This window comes from Coregonus lavaretus, assembly GCF_964263955.1.
Source record: "Coregonus lavaretus genome assembly, chromosome: 33".
NCBI classification, from domain to species: domain Eukaryota; kingdom Metazoa; phylum Chordata; class Actinopteri; order Salmoniformes; family Salmonidae; genus Coregonus; species Coregonus lavaretus.
Genome location: NC_140020.1, coordinates 8,628,306 through 8,653,691, shown reverse-complemented (window position 1 = coordinate 8,653,691; position 25,386 = coordinate 8,628,306). Strand labels below are relative to the sequence as shown.

Here is a 25,386-nt window from a genome sequence, read left to right as displayed (position 1 = left end):
AACTGAGACCTGGCCAAGATAAAGCAAAGCAGTGCAATAAAAACAACAACAATACAGAGTTACATATGGAATAAACAAAACGCACAGTCAATAACACAATAGAAAATCTATATACAGTGTGTGCAAATGTAGTAAGGTATGGAGGTAAGGCAATAAATAGGCCATAGTGCAAAATAATTACAATTTAGTATTAACACTGGAGTGATAGATGTGCAGAAGATGATGTGCAAATAGAGATACCGGTGTGCAAATTAGCAAAATAAATAACAATGTAAATAACAATATGGGGATGAGGTAGTTGGGTGGGCTAATTTCAGAATGGCTGTGTACAGGTGCAGTGATCAATAAGCTGCTCTGACAACTGATGCCTAAAGTTAGTGAGGGAGATAAGTGTCTCCAGCTTCAGAGATTTTTGCAGTTCGTTCCAGTCATTTGCAGCAGAGAACTGGAAGGAATGGCAGCCAAAGGAGGTGTTGGCTTTGGGGATGACCAGTGAGATATACCTGCTGGAGCACAGACTACGGGTGGGTGTTGCTATGGTGACCAATGAGCTAAGATAAGGCGGGGATTTGCCTAGAAGTGATTTATAGATGACCTGGAGCCAGTGGGTTTGGCGACGAATATGTAGTGAGGGCCAGCCAACGAGAGCGTACAGGTCACAATGGTGGGTAGTATATGGGGCTTTGGTGACAAAACGGATGGCACTGTGATAGACTACATCCAATTTGCTGAGTAGAGTGTTGGAAGCTATATTGTAAATGACATCGTCGAAGTCAAGGATCGGTAGTATAGTCAGTTTTACGAGGGCATGTTTAGCAGAATGAGTGAAGGAGGCTTTGTTGCGAAATAGGAAGCCGATTCTAGATTTAACTTTGGATTGGAGATGCTTAATGTGAGTCTGGAAGGAGAGTTTACGGTCTAACCAGACACCTAGGTATTTGTAGACATATTCTAAGTCAGACCCGCCGAGAGTAGTGATTCTAGTCGAGCGGGCGGGTGCAAGCAGCTTTCGATTGAAGAGCATGCATTTAGTTTTACTAGCATTTAAGAGCAGTTGGAGGCCATGGAAGGAGTGTTGTATGGCATTGAAGCTTGTTTGGAGGTTTGTTAACACAGTGTCCAACGAAGGGCCGGATGTATACAAAATGGTGTCATCTGCGTAGAGGTGGATCTGAGAGTCACCAGCAGCAAGAGTGACATCATTGATATACACAGAGAATAGAGTCGGCCTGAGAATTGAACCCTGTGGCACCCCCATAGAGACTGCCAGAGATCTAGACAACAGGCCCTCCGATTTGACACATTGAACTCTATCTGAGAAGTAGTTGGTGAACCAGGCGAGGCAGTCATTTGAGAAACCAAGGCTATTTAGTCTGCCAATAAGAATGCGGTGATTGACAGAGTCAAAAGTCTTGGCCAGGTCGATGAAGACGGCTGCACAGTACTGTCTTTTATCGATCGCGGTTATTATATCATTTAGGACCTTGAGCGTGGCTGAGGTGCACCCATGACCAGCTCGGAAACCAGATTGCATAGCGGAGAAGGTACGGTGGGATTCGAAATGGTCGGTGATCTGTTTGTTAACTTTGCTTTCAAATACTTTCGAAAGGCAGGGCAGGATGGATATAGGTCTGTAACAGTTTGGATCTAGAGTGTCACCCCCTTTGAAGAGGGGGATGACCGTGGCAGCTTTCCAATCTCTGGGGATCTCAGACGATACGAAAGAGAGGTTGAACAGGCTAGTAATAGGGGTTGCGACAATTTCGGCGGCTAATTTTAGAAAGAAAGGGTCCAGATTGTCTAGCCCAGCTGATTTGTAGGGGTCCAGATTTTGCAGCTTTTTCAGGATATCAGCTATCTGAATTTGGGTGAAGGAGAAGCGGGGGGGGGTTGGTGCATGGGCAAGTTGCAGCGGAGGGTGCAGAGCTGGTGGCCGGGGTAGGGGTAGCCAGGTGGAAAGCATGGCCAGCCATAGCAAAATGCCTATTGAAATTCTCGATTATCGTAGATTTATCGGTGGTGACAGTGTTTCCTAGCCTCAGTGCAGTGGGTAGCTGGGAGGAGGTGCTCTTATTCTCCATGGACTTTACAGTGTCCCAAAACTTTTTGGAGTTAGTGCTACAGGATGCAAATTTCTATTTGAAAAAGCTAGCCTTTACTTTCCTAACTGATTGGGTATATTGGTTCCTGACTCCCCTGAAAAGTTGCATATCGCGGGGGCTGTTCGATGCTAATGCAGTACGCCACAGGATGTTTTTGTGCTGATCAAGGGCAGTTAAGTCTGGGGTGAACCAGGGGCTATATCTGTTCTTAGTTCTGAATTTTTTGAATGGGGCATGCTTATTTAAGATGGAGAGGAAAGTACTTGTGGTCCTCTGTAGCTCAGCTGGTAGAGCACGGCACTTGTAACGCCAAGGTAGTGGGTTCGATCCCCGGGACCACCCATACACAAAAAAATTTATGCACGCATGACTGTAAGTCGCTTTGGATAAAAGCATCTACTAAATGTCATATTATTATTACTTTTGAAGAACATCCAGGCATCCTCTACTGATGGAATGAGGTCAATATCCATCCAGGATACCCGGGCCAGGTCAATTAGAAAGGCCTGCTCGCTGAAGTGTTTTAGGGAGCGTTTGACAGTGATGAGGGGTGGTCGTTTGACCGCGGACCCATTATGGATGCAGGCAATGAGGCAGTGATCGCTGAGATCCTGGTTGAAGAAAGCAGAGGTGTATTTAGAGGATAAATTAGTCAGGATGATATTACATTTACATTTTAGTCATTTAGCAGACGCTCTTATCCAGAGCGACTTACAGTTAGTGAGTGCATACATTTTCATACTGGCCCCCTGTGGGAAACGAACCCACAACCCTGGCGTTGCAAGCGCCATCCTCTACCAACTGAGCTACAGGGGACTATCTATGAGGGTGCCCATGTTTACGGATTTAGGGTTGTACCTGGTAGGTTCCTTGATAATTTGTGTGAGATTGAGGGCATCTAGTTTAGATTGTAGGACGGCTGGGGTGTTAAGCATATCCCAGTTTAGGTCACCAAGCAGTACGAACTCTGAGGATAGATGGGGGGCAAGCAATTCACATATGGTGTCCAGGGCACAACTGGGTCATGGGTCTGTAGCAAGCGGCAACAGTGACAGACTTATTTCTGGAAAGGTGGATTTTTAGAAGTAGAAGCTCAAACTGTTTGGGCACAGACCTGGATAGTATGATAGAGCTCTGCAGGCTATCTCTACAGTAGATTGCAACTCCGCCCCCTTCCGGCAGTTCTATCTAGACAGAAGATGTTGTAGTTAGGGATGGACATTTCTGAATTTTTGGTGGCCTTCCTAAGCCAGGATTCAGACACTGCTAGAACATCAGGTTTGGCAGAGTGTGCTAATGCAGTGAATAACTCAAACTCTGGGAGGAGGCTTCTGATGTTAACATGCAAGAAACCAAGGCTTTTACGGTTACAGAAGTCAACAAATGATAGCACCTGGGGAGTAGGAGTGATACTGGAGGCTACAGGGCCTGGGTTAACCTCTACATCACCAGAGGAACAGAGGAGGAATAGAATAAGGATACGGCTAAAGGCTTTAAGAACTGGTCTTCTAGTGCATTGGGTACAGAGAATAAAAGGGGCAGATTTCCGGGCGTTGTAGAATAGATTCAGGGCATTATGTACAGACAAGGATATGGAAGGATATGAGTACAGTGGAGGTACACCTAAGCATTGGGTAACGATGAAAGAGATAGCATCACTGGAGGTACCGATTGAGCCGGTCTCCGCGTGTATGGGGGGTGGGACAAAGGAGCTATCTGAGGCAGGTTGAGCGGGACTAGGGGCTCTACAGTGAAATAGTACAATAAGAACTAACCCAAACAGCAATAGGCTAGGCATATTGACATGGGAGAGAGGCATAACGCAATCACAGGAGTTATTCGAGAGGGCTAAGACAACAACTGGTAATGGCGACGAAAGTTTGGGCTGAGGCTAAACAGATAAACAGGATGGGGTACCGTGTAAAAGAACAGTCCAGCAGGCATCAGCTGTGTAGCTGAGTGATTATAAGGTCCAGTGAACAGCAATAGGTAAGTCCGGGAGCAGTTTGTAGGCTACTACAGCACAGGCGAGCAGGAGGCACGGCTGTTGATTGCGCGTGCTAGCGGGCCGGGGCTAGCAGATGGATCTTCTTGGTTGTCGCAACGGGAAGCCGGTTGAAACCACATCAGACAATTACGTCGGCAGACCAGTCGTGATGGATCGGCGGGGCTCCGTGTCGACACTAGGACGTTCCGTCCGGTTGACAGAGATAGATAGCCGGGAGATGGGCCTGGCTCGAGGCTAGCTCAAGGCTAACTGGTGCGTTGGGACAGTGGTGATTAGCCAACAACAGCCATTCGGTTGCAGCTAGCTAGTTGCGATGATCCCGTGTTAAGGTCCAGTGATTCAGTGATTCCGGCAGAAAATCCGATATGCTCTTGGTCAATATCATGCTGTGCAGACTGGCCGATAATTGTCCAGGCTAGAGCTGGCTGGTAGGTAGTGCAGGCCACGGACAGTGGTGAAGACCGCTAACGGTGGCTAATAGCAAGTAGCTAGTTAGCTGGCTAGCTGGCTAGTTTCAGCCGTAGGTTCTTGATAAAAATAAATAAATAATAGAATCCGTTCCACATTGGGTGAGGCGGGTTGCAGGAAGGTATATTTAGTTAAAGGATGGAAAGTGAGATAGAGAAATATATACGAAAAAAAGACAGGCTATTTACACGAGGACACAACAGAATACATGACCGCGCTGCTACGCCATCTTGGTTTAAAATAAAGGAAACACCAACATAAATTGTCTTAATAGGGCATTGAGCCACCACGAGCTGCCAGAACAGCTTCAATGCGACTTGGCATAGATTCTACAAGTGTCTGGAACTCTATCGGAGGGATGCGAAACCATTCTTCGATGAGAAATTCTTTAATTTGGTGTTTTGTTGATGGTGGTGGAAAACGCTGTCTCAGGTGCCGCTCCAGAATCTCTCATAAGTGTTCAATTGGGTTGAGATCTGGTGACTGAGACAGACACACACACCCTTTAAATCCCCTATGCTTCTTTGAGACCGCTCTTTCAATAAGTTACTGAGATCTCTTCTTCTAGTCATGCATGGTAGCCAAAATAATGGGTAACTGGGCATTTTTATACATGACTCTAAGCATGATGGGATATTAACTGCTTAATTAGAAACCACACCTGTGTGGAAGTACCTGATTTCCATACACTTTGTATACCTCATTTACTGAAGTGTTTCCTTTAGTTTGGCAGTCACCTGTACATAGTGCATTACCTCACATTTGGCAATTCACCCTACCGTGGAAATGTAATGTCACTCTTTATACACCATTTATAGAGTATGACACAAGCTTATAGATGATTTGTGATGCATTTATGTAGTGCTAATGGAGGCTTTATGTATGCTATATAAAGCCTTTCTTTATAAGTTGTACTTTGTTTAAAGTGGGACCAACATTTCACTTAATAGTGCATAATACTAAACAGTCATACAATAAATGCATATATGGCATTCATATTTAGAAGCATATAGATTCATCTATCTGTGAGTGCAGCTGCCTAGGTGGTCTCTCACCTTCCTCGTGAAAGAAGATCCTCTCTCCTCCATAGAAATGTACTTGGAGATGTCTTGTTTCTTCGTACTAGGACAGCGCTTCCCAAACTTTTTCACTCATGCCCCCGTTTCACCCCACCATGCCTCCCCAATTGAATGAACTGCTACACAATAAAATAAAATAAAGCCTTTTACTTAATAAGAAACAGTACATACAAATGCCAGTACCTAATTAGGACTGGTCCGACTAGGACATCTTTGCTCTGAGGAGCCAGATGATCCTATGGTGATATGGAAATAGACTGAATAAATTACATCAGTATTTTCTGTGTATATTGAATTTTATCCCCCAATCATTCATGTTAATTTTAAGAACCAAATGAAATAGATGTATTTTCCCTGCCTGTTTTCATCTTGAGTACAGTGAACCCTTGTGGTGAGTTCTCGCAGTAGCAGGGCACAGTGCTAGGATAAATGCTTTTCACACCGCCCTGTATGTCTCACCTGAGTTTCCGTACTGCACTCAGGAAGTAAAATTATACAAGGGCATGCAAGGTAGGTTAGTATCACATAACGATGTTATAACCTAGTTAATTTGTAATACAACGTGCATTTAATGTTTTATGATATGTGTACTAAAAGGTATTGAGTTGTCAGTGCGTACTCGCCTTCTCTGCTGAAATGAATAGCTGTCTGCGAATTTAGATTGAATGCATTGCGGACTCCATTGAAAGTGAATCTTACCAAAGCCTCCGTCTTTCCTAGATGGCCCCCAAACCATTCGCACCGTTAGCAAAGAGACTGTTCAAAGGAGTAGTACTACTTGAAGTGGCAGGTGTGCTGGGTGCTTATGGTCTTTTTTACAAGATGAACACAAGTCAAGGTATTATTTACATTTTATATAGAAAGGACGTCATGTACACTGACTCTACCTTGGGCTATGTACACCTTTTTAACAAAATGTTCCGTTTTTTGTTTTAGATTTCAGGAACAGTATGAACAACATGCTTCCCTCTGTACTGGAAGGTAAGGGCTGTAGACAGTTCAAAATATACAAACTGGAGAAATTGATCCTCAAGTCCAAACTGCACAGCAATGAAATCAGCCCCAATTGATAAAAAAAAAGGTTTACCCCTACAGTTACAACAATTACTGCAAACCAGACATTATCTCCTTGTATGCTGTTTTCATTTTGTATTTCTTGTATAAACCTATATAAAATACAGAAGAGTCAAAATAGCTATACAGAGAACACATGTAAATGTAAACACATTTCACACAGGCATTTAGTAGCTTCTCCAATGATTGGTAGTACAAACCTGGAACTGGCAACGGGTTAGATTGAGGCAATACACCGGTGTGTTCATTAGTAGACATAGTTGCAAAACATTTTGCTGCAGTGGGCATGTAGCCAACTGAACCATAATGTGATTAAATGTGTTGAATCCTGAGTGTGACACCATCACTTTCTCTTTCCAGTTTATTACAAGTCCAACGAATATGCAGGGGTTTATGGGATTCGAGAGAAAGACCTTGAAGATTGGTCCAAGAAGGCATAGAGGCGTGTGAACACAAACATAAGTAATCTTAGGTCCAGAGAAGTCCAGAAATTATTACTTCTTCTTTAAAGTACTTTTGCCAGCCCTTGGTTTGCCAAACTGGGGCTTTCCAAACTGTTTCTTCTTATTAAACATGGCCTTCTTCTTCCGTAGGGTCTTGACGTCTCTGCCTCGGACCCAGTCGTCCCTCTGGGCTTCCCACTTGAGCTGCCTGACACCTGGAGGAAGAGAAGACAGAAGAGCAATGAGCAAAAGCCACAGACAGACTGCACCCTCTACTGAAGTTAGTTCATCATCTGTATTCAACAACCTGCTTCATTCGAAATGTGCCCAGTTGTTATCTTAGGGTTACCTTTAGATCTGTGGTTCTCAATCCTGGTCCTAGGGACCCAAAGGGGTGCACATTTTTGTTTTTGCCCTAGCACTACACACCTGATTCAAATAATCAAAGCCTGCTGAGTTGACAATTTGAATCAGGTGTGTAGCTCTAGGGCAAAAACAAAAATGTGCACCCCTTTTGGTCCCCAGGACCAGGATTGAGAACCACTGCTTTAGATCGATAATGCTTGAGAGAATATAGTCTATTCTGTGCGACTTTAAAAGGCCTGCTAGAGTATGACTGGGTGTGCTATAGGGGGTTAAAGGTTAATCGGTTAGCCAACGAAAATACATTTGACCGGTCATGCTCATCAATCTATAGGTTAATCTGCATTATTTGGTGAAATTAAATTGCCACGTGTGTATTTATTAGTCGTCATGTATCTTATTTATCACACCCACACAGAGCCTAGTTTGAGGAGAGGAATGGCCTATCACCTGTCAGAGCCTAGATTTAGGAGCGGAATGGCCCATCACCTGTCAGAGCCTAGTTTTAGGAGCGGAATGGCCTATCACCTGTCAGAGCCTAGATTTAGGAGCGGAATGGCCCATCACCTGTCAGAGCCTAGTTTTAGGAGCGGAATGGCCTATCACCTGTCAGAACCTAGTTTTAGGAGCGGAATGGCCTATCACCTGTCAGAACCTAGATTTAGGAGCGGAATGGCCTATCACCTGTCAGAACCTAGTTTTAGGAGCGGAATGGCCTATCACCTGTCAGAACCTAGTTTTAGGAGCGGAATGGCCTATCACCTGTCAGAACCTAGTTTTAGGAGCGGAATGGCCTATCACCTGTCAGAGCCTAGATTTAGGAGCGGAATGGCCCATCACCTGTCAGAGCCTAGTTTTAGGAGCGGAATGGCCTATCACCTGTCAGAGCCTAGTTTTAGGAGCGGAATGGCCTATCACCTGTCAGAACCTAGATTTAGGAGCGGAATGGCCTATCACCTGTCAGAACCTAGATTTAGGAGCGGAATGGCCTATCACCTGTCAGAGCCTAGATTTAGGAGCGGAATGGCCCATCACCTGTCAGAGCCTAGTTTTAGGAGCGGAATGGCCTATCACCTGTCAGAGCCTAGTTTTAGGAGCGGAATGGCCTATCACCTGTCAGAACCTAGATTTAGGAGCGGAATGGCCTATCACCTGTCAGAACCTAGATTTAGGAGCGGAATGGCCTATCACCTGTCAGAGCCTAGTTTTAGGAGCGGAATGGCCTATCACCTGTCAGAACCTAGATTTAGGAGCGGAATGGCCCATCACCTGTCAGACAGTGCAGAGCAGGTCCTCAAAAAGCTGGTACTGGAGTGAAACGTGCTTTTATATGCCCAGTCATAGTGCAAGAAATAATTCTAAATGCAATCGTGTGTTAACTGTTTTGATGGCCACGATTTAAAAAAAGAGCTGCTATGTTTATTTCTCAATCAACTCGTAATTAAAGCACGTCTCCCATTCACCCTTCGAGTGCATAGGCTATCAGCATGTCACTCATCACTTTACATTGTGAGCTTGAGGCAGTAATTGTTTGAAACCTGATCGTTTTACTTTACTTCAAATAATGAGGAATGTCTTACCTTAAAAGTAGCCTAGCCAAAATCTAATAGAAATGTGGAGGCAATTATTTTATAAATTACCCAGCATTTCTCTGTTCTATTGGTTTTCATATCAACTTTCTTTCGTTGTCAAGAAGCCAAAGGCACAATCCCAGTCATATTAGCAACCCATCCTAGTTGTTGCTATTAGATTCTCCCTTTAAGTTTCTAATGGAGAGTTTAGTATGGAACCGCTTGCATTAGGTGTGCTGTTTAGAGCAGTATTTTCCAGCAAATTGCATTTTGACAAATGTCTGAAAATAATTGTATTAGCTGCTTCATTAAAATAGTTGCACGGTCAATAATAGGCTATAGCCTTTTGACTGTAAGACAATAGGCTTGCTATTGTTGCATGTTTTCATTAAGCGCTTCATAAAAAAGTATGTTCCTTGTATGCATGCATAGTATTTTCTATTTGTCACGTCATATTACAGTTTAGAATTGTTTTGTACAGTTTGTTGACCAGTTAATGAGGGTAGGTTAAATCTGCAACAAAATGGACCGAAATGTGCATCCCTATTGTGCTCCAAACTGCTGTGAAGATACTGACTCTCTCCAAGGGGAATATGCTGTGGGTTTCCTCTACTGTCTAGCCAACTGAGTAAAGTCATTTATATGAATTGGCCCGTGTCTGTTTTTTTTTCCTGTTAGGTGGCACTAAGTGTGGTACACAATAGGAAAACAGGACATGGATATACTCAATAGGTTGATTGACTATATTGAAGCCAAGGCTTACCTGCTTTGTCTTTGTTGGCCATAGCATTCATGCCGGTGTTGTCAAACTTAGAGCCAGCATTTTCATCCAACATATACCCAAACTGTAAAAAACGAAAGCATTTAGCATTAACAGTGATAATATCCTTTAGTTTCATCCAATAAACTAACTCTTCAACAAACGGATGGATAGGATAGCCATCAGCACACCAACTTAACATTGTGAGAAATATGATAGGCGTGACCATCTCACCTCTTCAGCAGATGCAAACATGGCTGTGTCCTTTCCTGTCTTTCTTTTCCCCGGTTTGGAACCTACAATGAAAGAATTTCAACATGTCAGATAAGATTCTACACTCCTGAATGAGATTCTGAGCAGTTTAATAGTACAAACAGAGGCCCAGCTACTAACCTAAAGAACCACTGAAGTCAAGATCCTCTGATGCCTTCCTCTTGCCCTTGCTCTTTTTAGAACCTAGAGTCATGTGTGGAACCTCCATCTTATCATCTGAATCTTGAAGGGAAAACAATATATTTGATAAGAGTCAACCTTTTTATACATTAATAACATTCACAATTAATGATGCCCTTTTTAAATGAATTTTAAAGTTAATTTAAGGCTATCTGCTTACCAGAAATGTCATCATCAAGTTCTGGAACTGAAAGACAAGAAATTAGAGTCAAGTGTGAACCTGTGGAGGCGTGGGCTAGTGGGAGTTTCCACCATATTATTAAACCAGTCATTTAATTTCAAAATAGTGAAGGGAAGTGAACAAGTGCACACTTTGGGAGGAAGGAGAGATACATTGGGACATAATACCTTCCTCGTCGTCATCATCCTCCCCAACGGTGTCCATGAAAGCCCCTCCCTCCTCCTCTAGTTCATCTCCAAAGTCCTCCTCATCCATACTGCCTAGGGACACCTCCTCATCATCCAGGTCATCATCCAGGTCTGAATCAGAGTCATCCTCTCCACCCTTCTTCCCCTTCTTAGATTGTATCTTTATATTGCTGCACACACACACAAACTGTTAGATATATCATTGAAAATAATTTCAATGTAATGTTTGATACATTTTAGTCCTTTAGCAGAGGCACTTATCCAGAGCGACTTACAGTAGTGAGTGCATACATAAAAAAAAAAAAAATGTGTAATGTCCCCGTTGGGAATCAAACCCACAACCCTGGCGTTGCAAGCGCCATGCTCTACCTACTGAGCCACACGGTACCACATAGGTGTACAAATGAATCACTTGGTGATATCTGAATGCAAAGCAATATTAAAACTGTACTTACCCTGCAAAGTCCAGGTCTGTTTCATCAACTGGCAAGTCTGTGAAATAACTGTCTCCCTCATATGTATCTGGATAGGAAGAAAACCAAAGATGAGTCTGAAGTCTGATATTGATCCATTTCCTGCATTTCGACCAATAACATTTCAGAGTCCTTGAGCGGAGGGTGAGAAAGCAACCAGGAGCAGAGTCTGAGCCTCTAGTCTGACATAGTGGCCCATTTCCTGCATTTTAACCAATAACAATACATTTTCTATTGGTGACTGTGGGCAGAGTCCTTCAGCTTACCGAGCAGCTTCTCAAACTCATCATCGTCCACATCCTCCACACTCTCGTTATCGCCATCTCCTCGTGGCCGACGCAGCGCCTTCTCCGCCTCTCGTTTCTTGAAGAACCTAGCGTGGGAAACCCACAGGGCAAAATAGGGTTTTTGATGACGGTCCAGAACTTTGATCACTCAAACAATAAACCAAAAACAGATTCAAGGGGCATCATTTTCTTTGCTGCCTTATTCGCAAAAAAATTAAACATCTGACAATGTGTTACTCAGGAGGAGGACTGTCTATAAAACCATTATTACTCACCGATAGAAGAAGACCTCATCCACAGGAATCTGACTCTCCTCATTGGACAGGAACTCCTCACAGTTCACTGAGAGAAAAAAATTAAAACTTTCCTTACTTTGCTCAATAAAGGGACCCCCTTATCATTCTTCATAATGACTCAAAAACACACTCACCAGGTAAATTGTGGATGTTGTTCATAGCCAGCTTCTGTTTGGGCTGCATCACTGTAGCATCTGTATTCTCTGAAGGATTGAGATTAAAACAGTTTCAACAAAGATGAAAGACAGACAGTGTGGATAATTGATTAGGGAACTGAGACCAGTTGACTAAAGGGCGGTTTATATTTGGTCTAACAACAGCCTTAAGAATGCCGCAGCCCGTCTGGTGTTCAACCTTCCCAAGTTCTCTCACGTCACCCCCCTCCTCCGCACACTCCACTGGCTTCCAATTGAAGCTCGCATCCGCTACAAGACCATGGTGCTTGCCTTTGGAGCAGTGAGGGGAACGGCACCCCTGTACCTTCAGGCTCTGATCAGTCCCTACACCCAAACGAGGACATTGCGTTCATCCACCTCTGGCCTGCTGGCTCCCCTTCCTCTGCGGAAGCACAGCTCCCCCTCAGCCCAGTCAAAACTGTTCGCTGCTCTGGCACCCCAATGGTGGAACAAGCTCCCTCACGACGCCAGGACAGCGGAGTCACTCACCACCTTCCGGAGACATTTGAAACCCCACCTCTTTAAGGAATACCTGGGATAGGCTAAAGTATTCCTTCTAACCCCCCCCCCAAATTGTAAAGTGGTTATCCCACTGGCTATAGGGTGAACGCACCAATTTGTGAGTCGCTCTGGCTAAGAGCGTCTGCTAAATGACGTTAATGTGCCCTTGAGCAAGGCACTTAACCCTAATTGCTCCTGTAAGTCGCTCTGGTTAAGAGCGTCTGCTAAATGACTAAAATGTAAATGTAAATGTAATGTCTGTAGAGAATTAGAATGCGACAAGGGTCGCTGGTCAAAACGACATTTAATTTATACTCCGGTGGAATGTCTGTTTCCTTGCTGCACATACATTATAAAAAAAGTTAATCTCTGCGACTGTTGCAACGTTTGTTGTCTTGGTTACTGGGCTGCTACAGCAACAAGGCGCAGGAGTTCTAAACATTCTCTGATAGAATGACCTACTTATATTTTGTCACATTCACAACCGTAAGCTGTTTTCTGTAAGCTCGCCATCATTACCTTGTAAATAATTATGTTGTGGTGGGTTGCTAAAGTAGCTAAAGTTCAGCTATACTCTGGTCATTATTTGAACTGGCTAGCCAGCTAGCTAACAAATTAGCAACGAATCAAAACATTGTTTGCTAGCTAGGTTGACATTTACTAAATTCATTTTTTTTGTTTATTGGTGTTCAAATAGAGCAAGTATGCTATTTGGCGTACCGGGCTGCTGATGTCATGCAGAGGCTATCATTTTGTGTTTATACTTCTTCATAACAACAAGTTTGATGTCAGTCGACAATAGATGATGTCACTGCGACAACTGTCTACAGACATGTTGCTAGACCAACTGTCAACCAGCCTTAAGAATGTGACGTCTGAGAAAGTGTATGGCTAAGTTCCAAATGGCACCCTATTCCCTATATAGTCCTTGGCTTTTGACCAGGAACCCCCTATGGGCCATGGTCAAAAGTAGTGCGCTTTATAGGGAATAGGGTGCCTTTTGGAACCTAGTGCACTATATAGGGAATAGGGTGCCTTTTGGAACGCACATTATGTACTGATAAAAAGGTATATGATAATGTTGGATGTATTACGTTTGCCCTTCAGTTGTTTGGGATTCCTGAAGACGAAGCGATCCAAGAACTTGCTGAGAGTGAAGTCCTGGAGAGGGTCTCCTGTGTAGTTGATGAACTCTCTCTGAGGACATGATGCAGGGAGAAAGGGATGAATGAACACGGAAAGACTTGAGCGGTAGTATGAGGGATAGCCCTGATACCCACCCGGGCCCATTGTTATACAGGCAACTTCTTTGTATAAATGTTTTGGTAATAAGCACAACGTTTTTCAATGCAAAAAAAATAAGTTAATCTTACCTGTAAGATTGTCTTGGCAAACAGTGACACTGAGGGGTGGAAATGTGCAGAGAGCTGAGGGGGAAAGATGTGTGGAAGAAGAACAGAAACGACAAGTGGTTTATCCTATCAGTACCGTTTCTCAAGCAAGCCCATAACACATTTATCTCATCCCAAATGGCACCCTATTCCCTACATAGTGCACTACTTTTGACCAGAGCCTTATGGGCCCTGGTTAAAAGTAGTGCACTATATAGGGAAAAGAGGGCCATTTGGGGGATGCATCTAATATTGTTGTGAGGCACACCCGTTGCAGCTCCCATAAGGTGGTGTGGTCAGCCCCACAGAAAAGGGGGTTTCTGTGTAGCGGGTCGTATATACTCTCCATACTCTTCCCACCTGGACAACAGAAGAATGAGTATGCATGAAGAGGGGGAAAGGTGACTACTGAATAGGCAGGAGTAACAACCAAAACATGATTATATACTTACATTACGCACAGCTCTGCAAAGAGCTGTTAATGATGATGGCATATTCAATGAATTGATTAAAACTAACCAAGCGCTCCAGGACAAGTTGTCTATAGAATTAAAGGAGCTTAAAATCAAGAAATTCAACCAAGACAAAAAAGACAAGGCCGAGGACAAAGTCTACTTCTGGAGAAACCCTGACAAAAGAAGTCCTGCTCCTCCTCTCCATGACAGACGCAGGAGGGGGGCCGCTAACTTCTATCCACTCCCGTCTGACCAACGCTCTACAACCAGCGCCTCATCCGCTTCCAGTGCCAGTTTTTATCCAACGAGAGACTGGGCCGAGGGAAGCGCGGAGGTGGCCGAGGTCACGTGTACCGACGAGATGCCGTACACGACGGGGTAAGAAGAAACGACAACCAGAGGCAGAGGGGGCCGTTCACACGGTCCCAGAACCCACGGGACTGAGTGTCTTTAATTTATCAAGCAAGATATTGAGTCCTGTCCATGTCTCCTTGCTTAATAAAGGGTTATATTTTGTGCCTACAACTCAGTGCAACAATTCCGATGTTAATGTAGACATGTTTAAGTTTAGAAACATCAGTTTAAGGGAATACTTCAGCTCCCCTAATCGTGATATTTTAACTGAACATGTAGGTGGCTCACCTGCACATACTCCGACTTCTTTCAGAAGTAAGAGTTATTTTGTACCTCCAGCCAATCGCAATCACTCTATTGAGACATATTGCAGACTCGTTGAAAAATATGTTGGTAATCTCCTTAAGAACAAACAGGAGTACATATCTTTTCAAAATTTACCCAAGGATGAAAAACAAGCTTTGCTTTGATGCTGATAAGGGTGAGTCAGTTGTACTCATGGATAGGACAGTTTATGTAAATGAGTGTCACAGACAACTGCTTGACAACACCTTTTACAAGAAACTCAGAAGAACACTATCTTTTCTGTCCTAGATGGGTATTTAAGTTCTGGTCAAATCACCAAAAAATAACACGATTTTTTGGCTATTCAACACCCTAAAATTGCTACTTTCTATACTTTGCCGAAATTACACAAGAATGTTACCAAACCTCCAGGGCGCCCTATTGTAGCAGGCATTGATGCAGTAACAGCCCCTTTATCGACCTATGTTGACTTTTTTTATTAGACCTCTCGCAGAACAGCTCCCCTCCTTTGTAAAGGACACCAGCAGTATGATCTCTATTATTGAATCTCTTGATCCTCTCCCTGATAATACCTTGTTAGTTACTTTTGATGTTGAGTCGTTATACACGAATATTCCACACGAGGGCGATATTGAAGCCATGGAACATTTTCTTCTGCAACGTGACCCTAATGAACTACCTTCCAGTGCATGCATTATAACATTGGCTGAAATAGTACTCACACACAACTACTTCATGTTTCTAAATTATTTCTTTATTCAGACAAAGGGTACTGCTATGGGATCGCCTATGGCTCCTAACTATGCTAATTTGTATGTGGGTTACATTGAGAAACAGTCCATTTTCAATCCTCTCAAAAATGTTTTCTTGCCTAACATTATTATTTGGAAACGGTACATTGATGATATTTTTGTTCTATGGAGGGGTGATTCGAAACAGCTCCAGGCATTCCATGCTTTTCTTAACTCTTGTTCTGAGCACCTGAGATTTACTATGCAATCTGACACACGTCAAATCAGTTTCCTTGATCTTCTGATTTTGTGTGAAGATAATGTTCTATACACTGATCTTTACAGGAAACCTACTGATCGTAACAGTTTGTTGAGGGCTGATAGTTGTCACCCGCTTCCCTTGAAAAACAGTTTGCCCTACAGCCAATTCTGTCGAATCAAAATAATTTGTAAAAAACAATCAGATTTCGACCGTAATATGACTGAGACGCAAAGAAAATTCAAGGAGAGGGGGTACAAAAATTGTCAGATTAATACTGCCATTGAGAAAATTCAAAACAGATCGAGACCTGATCTCTTTCAAGGACAGTCTCGCAAAAAGAAGCATTCTTGCGTTCTAACTACACGCTATTCAAAGTGCTCTGAACAAATTAAGGGAATCGTTCACAAACATGGCACATTCTAAAATCCAATGACAGTATTGGTCATGTGTTTTCAGACCCTCCCTTGGTTGTATTCTCGCGGGGCAGAAATCTCAGAGATCAATTGGTAAACTCTGATTTACCACCCCTAAATACCCCTGCACAACGTCTACAGTGGGGGAAAAAAGTATTTAGTCAGCCACCAATTGTGCAAGTTCTCCCACTTAAAAAGATGAGAGAGGCCTGTAATTTTCATCATAGGTACACGTCAACTATGACAGACAAAATGAGAAAAAAAAATCCATAAAAATCACATTGTAGGATTTTTAATACATTTATTTGCAAATTATGGTGGAAAATAAGTATTTGGTCAATAACAAAAGTTTCTCAATACTTTGTTATATACCCTTTGTTGGCAATGACACAGGTCAAACGTTTTCTGTAAGTCTTCACAAGGTTTTCACACACTGTTGCTGATATTTTGGCCCATTCCTCCATGCAGATCTCCTCTAGAGCAGTGATGTTTTGGGGCTGTCGCTGGGCAACACGGACTTTCAACTCCCTCCAAAGATTTTCTATGGGGTTGAGATCTGGAGACTGGCTAGGCCACTCCAGGACCTTGAAATGCTTATTACGAAGCCACTCCTTCGTTGCCCGGGCGGTGTGTTTGGGATCATTGTCATGCTGAAAGACCCAGCCACGTTTCATCTTCAATGCCCTTGCTGATGGAAGGAGGTTTTCACTCAAAATCTCACGATACATGGCCCCATTCATTCTTTCCTTTACACGGATCAGTCGTCCTGGTCCCTTTGCAGAAAAACAGCCCCAAAGCATGATGTTTCCACTCCCATGCTTCACAGTAGGTATGGTGTTCTTTGGATGCAACTCAGCACTCTTTGTCCTCCAAACACGACGAGTTGAGTTTTTACCAAAAAGTTCTATTTTGGTTTCATCTGACCATTTGACATTCTCCCAATCCTCTTCTGGATCATCCAAATGCACTCTAGCAAACTTCAGACGGGCCTGGACATGTACTGGCTTAATCAGGGGGACACGTCTGTCACTGCAGGATTTGAGTCCCTGGCGGCGTAGTGTGTTACTGATGGTAGGCTTTGTTACTTTGGTCCCAGCTCTCTGCAGGCCATTCACTAGGTCCCCCCGTGTGGTTCTGGGATTTTTGCTCACCGTTCTTGTGATCATTTTGACCCCACGGGGTGAGATCTTGCATGGAGCCCGAGATCGAGGGAGATTATCAGTGGTCTTGTATGTCTTCCATTTCCTAATAATTGCTCCCACAGTTGATTTCTTCAAACCAAGCTGCTTACCTATTGCAGATTCAGTCTTCCCAGCATGGTGCAGGTCTACAATTTTGTTTCTGGTGTCCTTTGACAGCTCTTTGGTCTTGGCCATAGTGGAGTTTGGAGTGTGACTGTTTGAGGTTGTGGACAGGTGTCTTTTATACTGATAACAAGTTCAAACAGGTGCCATTAATACAGGTAACGAGTGGAGGACAGAGGAGCCTCTTAAAGAAGAAGTTACAGGTCTGTGAGAGCCAGAAATCTTGCTTGTTTGTAGGTGACCAAATACTTATTTTCCACCATAATTTGCAAATAAATTCATAAAAAATCCTACAATGTGATTTTCTGGAATTTTTTTCTCAATTTGTCTGTCATAGTTGACGTGTACCTATGATGAAAATTACAGGCCTCTCTCATCTTTTTAAGTGGGAGAACTTGCACAATTGGTGGCTGACTAAATACTTTTTTCCCCACTGTATTTGCGCCTCTACCGGATGGAAACTACAAGTGTAACGGCTACGCTCAATGCAATGGCAAATGTAGATCCTTCAAACACCCCCAAACAGGGAAACAGATCCCAATCAAAGGTGTTATTACGTGCTCCACTAAGGCAGTTATTTATCTTATAACTTGTCCTTGTGGTAAAAATGATGTGGGTAAAACAAAGCGCGAATTAAAAGTACGAATCTCGGAGCATCGTAGCACCATTAGGTGCAAAAACTCTACATACCCAGTCGCTGCCCACTTTTTGGAAGCGAACCACTCGATTTCTTCCCTACGTTATATCGGCATCGAACAGGTCACCCTCCCTAGGAGAGGGGGTGACCTCGACAACTTATTGTTAAAACGAGAGGCTGCCTGGATCTTTAATTTAAAGACCCTTGCTCCCTTCGGTCTCAACATAGACTTTGATTTGAAGCCATTCTTCTGATTTTGCGATTCATTGTAAATGTTGTGGGCCTATGTAGCCAAGTATCTATGATCATATGCTACCCATGTTTTTTGAATGTTGTTTTTATCTGTGAATTGGCCAATGCTATTAGGCCATGATTACAGACACCTGCGTGTGTCCTTTGACACTATATAAACTAGTGACCTGCAGTGTTTGTCATTATACCCTGATGAAGACAGCTTGTCTGTCGAAACGTTGGTTATTTTTCACTCCCTCCTCTCTACATTTTCTTCATCTGTTTCTGCTGCTAAGGCCACTTTCTACCACTCTAAATTCCAAGCATCTGCCTCTAACCCTAGGAAGCTCTTTGCCACATTTTCCTCCCTCCTGAATCCTCCCCCCCCCGCCCCCCCCTCCTCTCTCTCTGTGGATGACTTCGTCAACCACTTCGAAAAGAAGGTTGACGACATTCGATCCTCGTTTGTTAAGTCTAATGACACTGCTGGTCCTACTCACACTGCCCTACCCTATGTTTTGACTTCTTTTTCCCCTCTCTCTCCAGATAAAATCCTGCGACTTGTGACTGCAGGCCGCCCAACAACCTGCCCGCTTGACCCCATCCCCTCCTCTCTTCTCCAGACCATCTCCGGTGACCTTCTCCCCTACCTCACCTCGCTGATCAACTCATCCTTGACCGCTGGCCATGTCCCTTCCGTCTTCAAGAGAGCGAGAGTTGCTCCCCTTCTCAAGAAACCAACACTCGATCCCACTGATGTCAACAACTACAGACCAGTATCCCTTCTTTCTTTTCTTTCCAAAACTATTGAGCGTGCCGTCTTTAGCCAACTCTCTTGCTATCTCTCTCAGAATGACCTTCTTGATCCAAACCAGTCAGGTTTCAGGACTGGTCATTCAACTGAGACTGCTCTTCTCTGTGTCACGGAGGCTCTCCGCACTGCTAAAGCTAACTCTCTCTCCTCTGCTCTTGTCCTTCTAGACCTGTCTGCTGCCTTTGATACTGTGAACCATCAGATCCTCCTCTCCACCCTCTCCGAGCTGGGCATCTCCGGCGCGGCTCACTCCTGGATTGCGTCCTACCTGACCGGTCGCTCCTACCAAGTGGCGTGGCGAGAAGCTGTCTCCGCACCACGTGCTCTCACCACTGGTGTCCCCCAGGGCTCAGTCCTAGGCCCTCTCCTTTTCTCCCTATACACCAAGTCACTTGGCTCTGTCATATCCTCACATGGCCTCTCCTATCATTGCTACGCTGACGATACACAACTAATCTTCTCCTTTCCCCCTTCTGATAACCAGGTGGCGAATCGCATCTCTGCATGTCTGGCAGACATATCAGTATGGATGACGGATCACCACCTCAAGCTGAACCCTGGCAAGACGGAGCTGCTCTTCCTCCCGGGGAAGGACTGCCCGTTCCATGATCTCGCCATCACGGTTGACAACTCCGCTGTGTCCTCCTCCCAGAGTGCGAAGAGCCTAGGCGTGACCCTGGACAACACCCTGTCGTTCTCCGCCAACATCAAGGCGGTGACCCGCTCCTGCAGGTTCATGCTCTACAACATTCGGAGAGTACGACCCTGCCTTACACAGGAAGCGGCACAGGTCCTAATCCAGGCACTTGTCATCTCCCGTCTGGACTACTGCAACTCGCTGTTGGCTGGCCTCCCTGCCTGTGCCATTAATCCCCTACAACTCATCCAGAATGCCGCAGCCCGTCTGGTGTTCAACCTTCCCAAGTTCTCTCACGTCACCCCCCTCCTCCGCACACTCCACTGGCTTCCAGTTGAAGCTCGCATCCGCTACAAGACCATGGTGCTTGCCTATGGAGCAGTGAGGGGAACGGCACCTCTGTACCTTCGGGCTCTGATCAGTCCCTACACCCAAACGAGGGCATTGCGTTCATCCACCTCTGGCCTGCTGGCTCCCCTTCCTCTGCGGAAGCATAGTTCCCGCTCAGCCCAGTCAAAACTGTTCGCTGCTCTGGCACCCCAATGGTGGAACAAGCTCCCTCACGACGCCAGGACAGCGGAGTCACTCACCACCTTCCGGAGGCATTTGAAACCCCACCTCTTTAAGGAATACCTGGGATAGGATAAAGTAATCCTTCTACCCCCCCCCCCCCAAAAATTGTAAAGTGGTTATCCCACTGGCTATAGGGTGAACGCACCAATTGGTGAGTCGCTCTGGATAAGAGCGTCTGCTAAATGACGTAAATGTGCCCTTGAGCAAGGCACTTAACCCTAATTGCTCCTGTAAGTCGCTCTGGATAAGAGCGTCTGCTAAATGACTAAAATGTAAATGTAAATGTTATTAGGATATTAAATGATTTCATCTGAGCTCCTAGAGTGTGCGGCTTTTCTTTCCTTTTCCAAGTGTTTTACGCCGTCAGCCAGCATCTCGCCTAAATAGGGATGCGTTTCTTTCGCCTTTATCTTATACTTACATTACAACACAAATATGTAAATGCATTTATAACTATCTTGATGTACGGTTTCCCCAAAAATGTGTGTTGAAAATAAATGTCAAGAAAGTCTTAATAATAAAACTCACCTTCCAAGTTTTGGTGATGAACCCATTCTACAAACCTCTCCTCCTCCTCCTCTTCCTTAAGATCTTTGAAATTCTCCTCCTCACCATCCTGCAATCAGTTCATAATATGTGAGATCAAGTCACGATGACAAATCATTACAATGTGGAATAGTGTTCCATTATGTAACTGCACAATATGAAAATAACTATGACTTTATGCTAACAGTCCTGTGTGGCTCAGTTGGTTGAGCATGGCCTATGTTCAATTCCCGCTAGGGCCACCAATACGAGAATGTGTGCATGCAAGACTGTAAATTCACTTTGGATAAAAGCGTCTGCTAAATGGCATGTATTATTATTATTATACAGTGAGGGAAAAAAGTATTTGATCCCCTGCTGATTTTGTACGTTTGCCCACTGACAAAGAAATGATCAGTCTATGATTTTAATGGTAGGTTTATTTGAACAGTGAGAGACAGAATTACAACAAAAAAATCCAGAATAACGCATGTCAAAAATGTTATAAATTGATTTGCATTTTAATGAGGGAAATAAGTATTTGACCCCTCTGCAAAACATTACTTAGTACTTGGTGGCAAAACCCTTGTTGGCAATCACAGAGGTCAGACGTTTCTTGTAGTTGGCCACCAGGTTTGCACACATCTCAGGAGGGATTTTGTCCCACTCCTCTTTGCAGATCTTCTCCAAGTCATTAAGATTTCGAGGCTGACGTTTGGCAACTCGAACCTTCAGCTCCCTCCACAGATTTTCTATGGGATTAAGGTCTGGAGACTGGCTAGGCCACTCCAGGACCTTAATGTGCTTCTTCTTGAGCCACTCCTTTGTTGCCTTGGCCGTGTGTTTTGGGTCATTGTCATGCTGGAATACCCATCCACGACCCATTTTCAATGCCCTGGCTGAGGGAAGGAGGTTCTCACCCAAGATTTGACGGTACATGGCCCCGTCCATCGTCCCTTTGATGCGGTGAAGTTGTCCTGTCCCCTTAGCAGAAAAACACCCCCAAAGCATAATGTTTCCACCTCCATGTTTAACGATGGGGATGGTGTTCTTGGGGTCATAGGCAGCATTCCTCCTTCTCCAAATACGGCAAGTTGAGTTGATACCAAAGAGCTCCATTTTGGTCTCATCTGACCACAACACTTTCACCCAGTTCTCCTCTGAATCATTCAGATGTTCATTGGCAAACTTCAGACGGGCATGTATATGTGCTTTCTTGAGCAGGGGGACCTTGCGGGCGCTGCAGGATTTCAGTCCTTCACGGCGTAGTGTGTTACCAATTGTTTTCTTGGTGACTATGGTCCCAGCTGCCTTGAGATCATTGACAAGATCCTCCTAATCTCAGCTTGTTACCTGTATAAAAGACACCTGGGAGCCAGAAATCTTTCTGATTGAGAGGGGTCAAATACTTATTTCCCTCATTAAAATGCAAATCAATTTATAACATTTTTGACATGCGTTTTTCTGGAATTTTTTGTTGTTATTCTGTCTCTCACCGTTCAAATAAACCTAACATTAAAATTATAGACTGATCATTTCTTTGTCAGTGGGCAAACTTACAAAATCAGCAGGGGTTCAAATACTTTTCCCTCTCTGTAATTACACACATACATATATATATATATAACATTATTATAATCATGGTGCTCTGCCTCACCCCACCCTCCTGCAGCAGCAGCTTGAGGCCTGGTTTGGCCTTCATGACCTCTGACACCAGGAAAAGAGCCCCGCAGGCGAAGGTAGGGTTCTGCTCACAGCTGACCTGCAGCAGCCTCTTCACAAAGCCTTTCACCCGCCGCAGGACGATGTCTGCCTTCAGAGACTTATACAGCAGGTTGAGGAACATACTCTGCCTGGAGCACAGAGACAGACCTGGGTCCATGAGTTTCCTGTAAACCAGAATGGTAATTGTAGTTACAGGCATGTTTACAGTAACACTGACTAAGAAAGTGCAAAAAACATCCCTGACTAAATAGTATAAAGTTATGGGGAGAAATTAGACAACTGTGTAGAAACAAGGGAGCAAAACATAGCCGTCAACCAGTCCAGTACGTTTACCTGTAGAGAGCCACATAGTAGCGATCGGAAACGATCTGCTGAGAATCCATCACCTGGAAGAGCAGCATGAGAGCCTGGACGGCCGTGTTGAACTTGGCCAGGTGAACTACTTTAAACAGCGTGTCCAGCTGCTCCTTCACCTTCTCGTCCCCGGCCTTGGCATACGGATAGGCCCTGTTCACGCCCGACAGCAGGGCACTCAGCATCTTGGACTCCACATCCTTCTTCTTGATGCAGGCTCGGAAGAAGGAGAAGTAGATGGAGATGAGCTTGCTGGCCAGCTCGGCCTCGTCATGGCTCAGCAGCACCTGGTTGAGGAAGCACACGGCGTAGTACTGGGCCTTCAGGTTGATGTTGGGCCTGAACATGAGGCGCTCCACCTCGCTGCACACCACCGCCTTCATGTTGGGATGCTTGTGCAGCAGGGTCTCCAGCAGGTAGGAGGCCTTGGCTGCAGTCTTGTACTCGGGGTCTCCCAGCTTGTTGACCACCTGGATGAGCAGTGCCCTCTCCTGCTCGGGCCGGTTGAGCAGCAGCTCGTGGGCCGTGGCCAGAGACTTGGCCTTGGTGGCTGCCACCGTGTCGTGGGCCAGCTCGTCCAGGGCCACCACAAACTCAGCCACGTGGAGCTTCAGAAGGTGCTCAAAGTACCACAGAATGAGGCGGCGGTCGCGCGCATCTTTATTCCCACTCGCCTTCTGCTCCAGCTTGTCAAAAGGATGCTGGGAGAAGGTCTTGAGCTTGCGGTTCTCAGGCAGCAGGTCGGACATGAAGAGCTCTCTGAGGGTGTCCAGGGCCATTAGACCCTGTCTGCGGCTGCCCTTCTTCTTCACCATGGAGACCAAGTTCTCCACGTGCTCGATGCTCTGTACTGGGGCATCCTGGATCAGAACGGTCATGGCTGCCATTCTGTCAGCCAGCGTCCCTGCTGAGACCACATTCTTCATCCAGGCTGAGTTGGCCCCCTTCTGCATGTTCTTCTTGCTCTTGTAGAGCCCAGTCTCAGCCTCAAACAGCTTGATAGCCAGGGCTTTGTACTGGGAGATCAGAGACTCATCCTGTGCGTCAGAGGTACCTTCTGCGGTGTACTCCAGGTCAAACCACTTGCCACCTGGTTTGATCAGCAGCAGCTGCCTCGGCTGAAACTCAAACACGTTGGCATTTAGTTTAGCTTTCTTTCCAGTGGCTGAGACGCTGGTTTTTGCTGTCTCTTTATTTTTCTTATTCTTCGTCTCCACTGTAGATGTAGTAGGCTGGTCCTTGCCTTTATGCTCTGGCTTGGGTTTCTGTTCATCCGACTTAGCTTTCTTGGCATCAGCCTTTTTGCTTTCCTTTTGGCTGGCCTCTGCCTTCTCTTCCTCTGTATGCTCATCTGGGACAATCTGTTGGTCTTTGTATGAGCGGATGCCTAGCTTGGCGATGAACTTCTCCAACTCGCCAGGTTCCAGGTCATCAATGGCTCCTTTCTTTCCACCATCGACCAGCTCGTTCTCGTCGTTGATGCTGGCAAGCAGGGCAAAGTCAGCCTACATCGGGACAAGAAGAAAGCCATGAGAAAACAGGTGATTTTACAGTCATGACTTGTCTGTGAACATGACTAAGTCTAACTAGCTAGCTAGCTACTTGCTAGCAGCTATAATGCAGTAACGTCAAAGATATTCATAACTAACCCCTTTTGTCTGTGGTAACGTTAAGTAGCTAGCTAACATCAATAACTGACCTGACAGTGCTAGATAAAGCATAGCACGATGTTTTATTCGATCAAATATAGTTTATCAATCATTGAAACAATTGTTTATGCAACATTTTGGGAGAAAAAGCCACGTGTTTACACAGAAGTCGCAGTTGTGGTTTACTGCTAACGTTAGCAGGAGGCTAAATTGGTCGTTGGCTGCTAGCCTCAGATACTTACTCGAGTTCCACCCAAACGTAAAACCTCGTCCAAATTAAATTCGTCGTCCGGTTGAGGACCATTCATTTCTTCTTTTTCATCATCATCTCCTTCATCGTTGTCATTTTCAAACTCGTCCTTTACATTAACATAATTTGTTTTGCCTACTACCTTACGTTCCTTTCCTTTCGGTGCCATGCTGACATCAGCGGGTAGAAATACGACAGGACCTGGAACAACAATGTACGGTAACTGCCTTACTACTGTCTGTTGAAAGAAAATCCTTGTGATGTCTATATTCAGTAAACTTCAGAACAATATTAGCTATTTTAATATTAAACGGAATAATTATATTCGTAAGAAATGTCAGGTGTTTATTTG

The 25,386-nt window shown here is 44.7% G+C and overlaps 2 protein-coding genes across 2 annotated transcripts in view; one reads left to right on the top strand and one right to left on the bottom strand.

The window, feature by feature from the left end:
• Positions 1-9,755, top strand: part of LOC311108024 (protein CEBPZOS-like) — a 20,620-nt gene extending 10,865 nt beyond the window's left edge. Inside the window, exons 2-5 of the mRNA XM_084150661.1 lie at positions 6,378-6,495; positions 6,594-6,638; positions 7,092-7,175; positions 7,325-9,755. Of these exons, the coding sequence (XP_084006787.1) occupies positions 6,378-6,495; positions 6,594-6,638; positions 7,092-7,171 (243 nt within the window). The 3' untranslated portion in view covers positions 7,172-7,175; positions 7,325-9,755. The remainder of the gene's footprint in view (positions 1-6,377; positions 6,496-6,593; positions 6,639-7,091; positions 7,176-7,324) is intronic.
• LOC311108023 (CCAAT/enhancer-binding protein zeta-like) lies at positions 6,497-25,298 on the bottom strand. Its single transcript, XM_084150660.1, has 17 exons — positions 25,027-25,298; positions 23,115-24,640; positions 22,714-22,945; positions 21,060-21,147; positions 14,083-14,174; positions 13,797-13,850; positions 13,518-13,620; positions 11,881-11,949; positions 11,726-11,792; positions 11,430-11,536; positions 11,146-11,212; positions 10,670-10,860; positions 10,482-10,508; positions 10,262-10,363; positions 10,103-10,164; positions 9,872-9,953; positions 6,497-7,389 (listed from the first exon to the last, which is right to left on the bottom strand). The coding sequence occupies exons 1-17, from the start codon at positions 25,201-25,203 to the stop codon at positions 7,226-7,228; spliced, it is 3,210 nt and encodes a 1,069-aa protein (XP_084006786.1). The 5' UTR covers positions 25,204-25,298; the 3' UTR covers positions 6,497-7,225.
• Positions 25,299-25,386: the final 88 nt, after the last annotated feature.

What these genes read in the sequence shown, in the direction of transcription:
- LOC311108023 (XM_084150660.1), bottom strand. Translation starts at nt 25,203, where the DNA reads ATGGCACCGAAAGGAAAGGAACGTAAGGTAGTAGGCAAAACAAATTAT. An exon ending in TTGCCAAGACAATCTTACAG is followed by an intron (nt 13,621 to 13,796) that starts GTAAGATTAACT and finishes TCATGTCCTCAG; the next exon opens with AGAGAGTTCATCAACTACAC. An exon ending in TGTTTGCATCTGCTGAAGAG is followed by an intron (nt 9,954 to 10,102) that starts GTGAGATGGTCA and finishes CGTTTTTTACAG; the next exon opens with TTTGGGTATATGTTGGATGA.